The 5,750-nt window shown below is 48.1% G+C and overlaps 1 protein-coding gene across 1 annotated transcript; it reads left to right on the top strand.

Moving 5' to 3' along the window:
* The first annotated feature begins 272 nt into the window (after positions 1 to 272).
* On the top strand, positions 273 to 2,873 carry slc35g2a (solute carrier family 35 member G2a). Its single transcript, XM_063220335.1, has 2 exons — positions 273 to 519; positions 1,571 to 2,873. The coding sequence occupies exon 2, from the start codon at positions 1,596 to 1,598 to the stop codon at positions 2,865 to 2,867; it is 1,272 nt and encodes a 423-aa protein (XP_063076405.1). The 5' UTR covers positions 273 to 519; positions 1,571 to 1,595; the 3' UTR covers positions 2,868 to 2,873.
* Positions 2,874 to 5,750: the final 2,877 nt, after the last annotated feature.

Here is a 5,750-nt window from a genome sequence, read left to right as displayed (position 1 = left end):
TCTGTCCATATTTTTCCATACCACTCTCTCTCTCTCTCTCTCTCTCTCTCTCTCTCTCTCTCTCTTACAAACACGTTTGTGCCCACACTTGTAAACACCTCCTTGATATACTTTTTAAAATCTTCTCAGGAGTTCAGATATTGGGTCTGGGTCAGTCGTCCCCAGATGTCAACACGTGTACTTGGCGCACACCATCCGCCCCTCTACTCAATACGAGAGCCACCCGCTCAGTCGAACATGTTTAGAGGGAAAGCTTGAGTGGACTGGCGAGACGCATCCCCTATCCCACCCTATTCGACCTGCGGAAAGACAAAGCGCGTTATCTCTGGGGAGGGAGAAGGTACCGTACTTGCGGTCAGGGAACACATCTCTAATAAGAAACGCGCTTCCCTTATCCAGCGCAGACGGACGACGAATGGTGATGGCCGTTTTAATAATCGCCGTAAGACCAACTATGTATATGTGGAATTTATGATACCACCAGAACTCTGGCCAGTGGGGTTTGTTACGCGAGCGCAGGTAAGGTTTTTTTTTAATTATTGTTGTTAACCCACATGTTCTAACATGAGTTATCGACGATTTCCTCGTCAAATGGTCAGGATGGAATATGCCCTTGTGAGCTGTCCACCGCGATACAGAGGACACAAGGGTGCATCCAGTGAAGTCGTGTGTAATCGCGCTGATTTCAGTCTCCCATTCATAAATAGGCCGTTGTAATTATCATCACTGGTCTCTGTGGTGCCATGACCCCCCCCCTTTTTTTTTTCAGGCGAATTATTATTTGGCGGTACACCTGTCTACATGAATGTACACACGATTCAGGTCATGGAACCCAATTTTAGGCGTTGGAGCAGTCAGCTGGCGACCACTGTGGTTTGCGTAATTGTCATTATTAATAGAGTGGGCTCGTTGTTCCAATTGAATATGCACACCTCCAGAATATTTTTGATGTCTTGTTTTGCCTTAACTAATTAATAAACTGTTTAATCATCATATTTAGAATACCTTGAACAAAATGTTTGTGGGACCTTTCAATATTTGAATAGGTCTATCATATTCAACCGCCATGCTTAAAAACCGCAAATGACTTATTGAACAGCCGATTTGTGAAATAGAATTGTTGTGTGCAATATTTCACTTTGCTCTGGCATCGCAGACTGTCTGTTGTATTGGTGTTTGTATAGTACGTTGTCAGTAATACATAATCTACAATGTGGTCATGACTACGTCAACTTGTGTTTTTTTCCCAGCTTTTGGCATGACGCAAAAAATGACTCCCTAGCTGGCCGTTATTCGTCTTTGTAACCTAGTTTGATCAAGAGCTGACGTAGTATAGCCTGCAGCATATCCGGAGTGCAGCTAATAATCCCCAATATTGTTGGATTCCTCCTGACTCGTTGAAATGTAAGCAACCGAGATTAGACTGCGATAGTGACAATACTGCAAGTTCAAAATAGGAACAGCGTCATTGTGTGCCATCCGCAGGTAGAAAGCAGACAGAGTGGCATAGAGTTGTCTACTACTACTATGTCTTCAGTCAGTGACTAATACTGTTCTTTCCTTGTTGCAGAAAAATATTCCACTGGAGAGAAAAAATGGATCCTTCTCCCAGCAAGCAACTGCTTGGCTCCAAGAAAAGAGTCAAGATCCATCCGAACACAGTCACGGTGAAGTATGCCACTCACTTTCCACAGCCAGGCGACGAGGGCTATGACGATGCCCCCTCCTTTGAGGATTTTGGCACTTTCCTTGAAGAGACCTCAGACAAGAAGCGCCTCACTGACAGCAAGCAGAGCAGGACTTTCTTTGGCACGATAGGTGGCAGCAGCGGCAGCAGCAGCAGCAGCAGCTCCAAGCCTGCCGCCGAGCCAAAGGACAAGGGGGTCGGGGGCCAGCTGGCCAGTTTTGGGGAGGCCTCTGTGCTGGCCTCTCGTACGACTTGGGCGGTGCTGTTTGGCGCCGCCCTGGCCCACGGCTGCGTGGCCCTTATCACTCGACTGGCGGCCGACCGCTCCAGAGTGCCCTCTCTAGAACTCCTCTTCATCCGCTCCGTCATCCAGGTGCTGTCCCTCGGCGTGGTCTTGTACCACCAGGAGGCGCCCTTCGGCCCCGAGGGCTACCGGCTGCGACTGTTCTTCTACGGCGTTTGCAATGTCATCTCCATCACCTGCGCGTACACTTCCTTCGCCATCGTGCCACCCAGCAACGGCACCATCATGTGGCGCGCCACCACCACCGTGTTCAGTGCCCTGCTGGCCTTCCTGCTGATCGACGAGCGGCTGGGCATGATGGACGTGTTCACCGTGCTGACCAGCGTGTTCGGCCTGTGCCTGGTCATGATCCCCAACATCATGGGCGAGCACATGTCCCTGGGCTTTTGGAAGGAGGCGTTCGGCTACACCATGACCGTGATGGCAGGCCTCACCGCCGCCCTGTCCATGATCATCTACCGCGCCATCAAGGAGCGCGTGAGCATGTGGACGGCGCTCTTCACGTTCGGCTGGACTGGCACCGTGTGGGGGGCCTCCACCATGTTTGTGCTGCAGGAGCCCATCATCCCCCTGGACGGGGAGACGTGGGGCTACCTGGTGGGCATCTGCGTCTGCTCCACGGTGGCGTTCCTCGGGGTGTACTACGCCCTCAACAAGTTCCACCCGGCGCTCGTCAGCACCGTGCAGCACCTGGAGATCGTGGTTGCCATGGTCCTGCAGCTGATCGTGCTGCACATGGTTCCGTCCGTTTATGATGTCATAGGGGGGCTCATCATCATCATCAGTGTGGTGGTGCTCACGGGGGTCAAGTTGTACTGGGTTGGGAAGACCAGGCGCCAGGAGTATGAGGAGATCCTTGACTCGCCTATTAAATGAGCACCCTCCTTGCGCTCCTGGGCAGGGCAGGGCAAGGCAGGGCAGTGTGCTTGGCTGCTGATCTGTAATTGAACGGTGTCTTGAATGTGAAGAGCAAAAGACCTTATTTATTTTGTATTGTGCTGTTAACAAGTGCCAATCATGTAACAACTTTCTTCATGTTGCTCTCGATGCCTCCCTGGAAAGAGGAAGTGGCTCCGAGTTTCATCTTTTTAAAGCACCAGTCATACCTCTTTGGTCAACCAAATGTCTAATACAGTATAAAGCATACATTTGATGTTTGCATAGCACAATCTGTTATCAATGGCAGTACAGTGGAGAGGAGTGGGGTGTTATCATCCGTAGTACAAACAGCCCTCAAAGGGAAATGTAGTAAGCCTCTGCATATATATCAAGCGCGTTTTTCCCCACGCACAGGATCCAAATTTATCTCACTGATTGCATTATTCATCGATATGTGGTCCTCAGACTCGCCACACAGTAATGTCCTGAGCTACTTGGACGAAAATGAACAGATTCCCGTGTCAAATTATTGATTCTGTATGTAGTGAAACAAAAGATGGCACGGCTTATGCACTGGATCAATACATCCCACTCTCCTCAACAGTACAGCGCCCGATTACTACTTCTGCATCAACCTTTCAAATCCTACACAGATCTCTCTCTCCACCTTCTGACTGCACTTAGTAAAACAGTTTTGCTACAGCATGCCCTTTCACTGCCAGTATTTTAAAAAAAGAGAAAAACAAAGTAAGAAACCTTTAAGTGTCTTTCAAGAAAATTGAACACAGTTCAGGGTGAGCATCTTGTGATGCCGCACTGGCTCACAATGCTTAAAATCCCGAAGTGATCAGTACAACCCTGGGGGGTGAATTTCTCAAAACCAAAGTTGCTTACTACATTAGCTACTTTGTTGTTTTCAATGCATTTTCCCATTGGCCACTACCGAAGTTGCTAACAGGCTAGCAACTTCTCTTTTGAGAAACTCACCCCTCATATGGCAAGACAGATTAGCAAAGAATAGGACATGGTAACAGTCACTATACCTGGGCCCTAGGGCCATGCAACTGGTTGGAAGGGGGTGTTCCTCCATGAGGTACGGTATGACCAGAGAGAGTAGATAAGAGAGAGGTTCCGTTGGCCCATTGTTTCCGGGTTCTACTGTCGCAAGGGGGAGGGGGAGGGGGGATCCCCCTTTAGGCAGACCTAAGGACTGTTCTATTCATTGTAGGAGCATTATGACACGCCCCTTTAGGCAGACCGGAACCTGGTCATGTTAGGTGCCCATAGAAACCTATTATGTTGGCATATCTCTATATACTTAAAGAATCTCTGGTATGACCATATACTGAGGTAGTAGGACAAGAAAAGACCAAGACTATTTGAGCGATTGTTTCATTAAATGACACACGTTTAACGGTGGGTGATGACTACTGTCTGGCAATGATTTCATTATTGTTGTGAATACCTCTTTGTTTACTGCTTCTGAGCTCGAGTTGCATTTACGAAAAAAGTAAATGACACTGTTTTGTGACTGCAAATGTATGGCTATCACCAAAAAATACATCTCCATTCATTTCTACTGGTACAGAGGTCTGGATATGGCACATATTGCATTGACTGACATGTAAATAGAGTGCAAGACTTGTTTTTTTTTCTGCTGTTATCGATCTGCATGTGATATTTTACTGTGCAGTGTGATCTCTGTTTTTGGTGTGCAATCAAGTTTACGAAACTGTACAAAAAAATAGGGAGGGGGAGGGGGGTGGTGGAAAGAAGTTACAAAGTAAAGATGACAAGCAAATTAAAACAGTCTTCAATGTTTTCATTTTTGAAACCTGTTGAATATGTATTCATGGAGAACCCTTTGTAACTGAGGTGTTCCTGGGCAGTCGGCCACTCGGGGCTCGAACCCACCACCTCCTTGTCAACGCTCGCTCCAGTTCGGGTATGGGAGTCACAGCATGATAGCGCTGAGCTGAAGGACCAGTCTGACCAGGCTTCGGGTGGGAGGTTTACTAATGTTCCACGCCACAATCTGGGTATTGGTTACAGTCCCTGGAACAATGTGGGGTTAGGTGCCTTGCTCAAGGGCGCTTGAACCATGGATGGAGATGTAGGGAGAGGTCAGGGGGGGTTTCGAACCAGCAACCCCTAGACTGAAAGACCAACACTCAAACCACTAGGCCACAGCTGCCCCTCATTAATGTTCCACGCCACACTCTGCTTGTTGGCCTCCGTGACATCTTTCCCCTGTACACCTGTATGTGTCTACATTTGATGTTACTAATAACTGTGGTGTCCACAAGATGGCAGGCACGCCTTTAACAGAATGTTCAGTAACTGTACTGTACGTACATGACCACCCACCTACAGAATATGGAGTCCAGTCAGACTTCAGAGTTGAGGAAGATACAGGTCATTTTGGGATAGTGACTATACACGTGCAGCCTGATTATCATCGACTTTCAAATCTCTTCGAGACTTGTTCTGACCAAGAGCATAGCAATTAACATTTCCCAAACGGCATGGTCGACCTACCTCCCTTGGTTTGTTAAGGGTTTTATACTTTCCCGCCGGAGTGGGAGGAGTTCACGATTTTTCTGGACCTCAGAAACGCTATTGTATTGCTCTTTGCCTGACTAGAAGCAACGCTGAAGGTGTTGCGTCACTAGGAGGGCATGGCCTGGCTAATACAAGTGTGCCATTACAGATTTTTGATACTGGGGCTGGGGAGGGATGTGGCTCGTGTGCTATACAATCTTGATTCTGGCCCAACATCATTTTCCAATCCTTCTCTGTCTCTCTCCCATCTCTCTCTCTCTCTCTCTCTCTCTCTCTCTCTCTCTCTCTCTCTCTCTCTCTCTCTCTCTCCTACCTGAG

Source organism: Engraulis encrasicolus, chromosome 16, assembly GCF_034702125.1.
Source record: "Engraulis encrasicolus isolate BLACKSEA-1 chromosome 16, IST_EnEncr_1.0, whole genome shotgun sequence".
NCBI lineage: Eukaryota > Metazoa > Chordata > Actinopteri > Clupeiformes > Engraulidae > Engraulis > Engraulis encrasicolus.
This window is presented reverse-complemented; position numbering and strand designations above follow the sequence as displayed.

Bases quoted from the DNA above. Each gene is read 5' to 3' on its own strand.
- slc35g2a (XM_063220335.1), top strand. From the start codon at position 1,596: ATGGATCCTTCTCCCAGCAAGCAACTGCTTGGCTCCAAGAAAAGAGTC.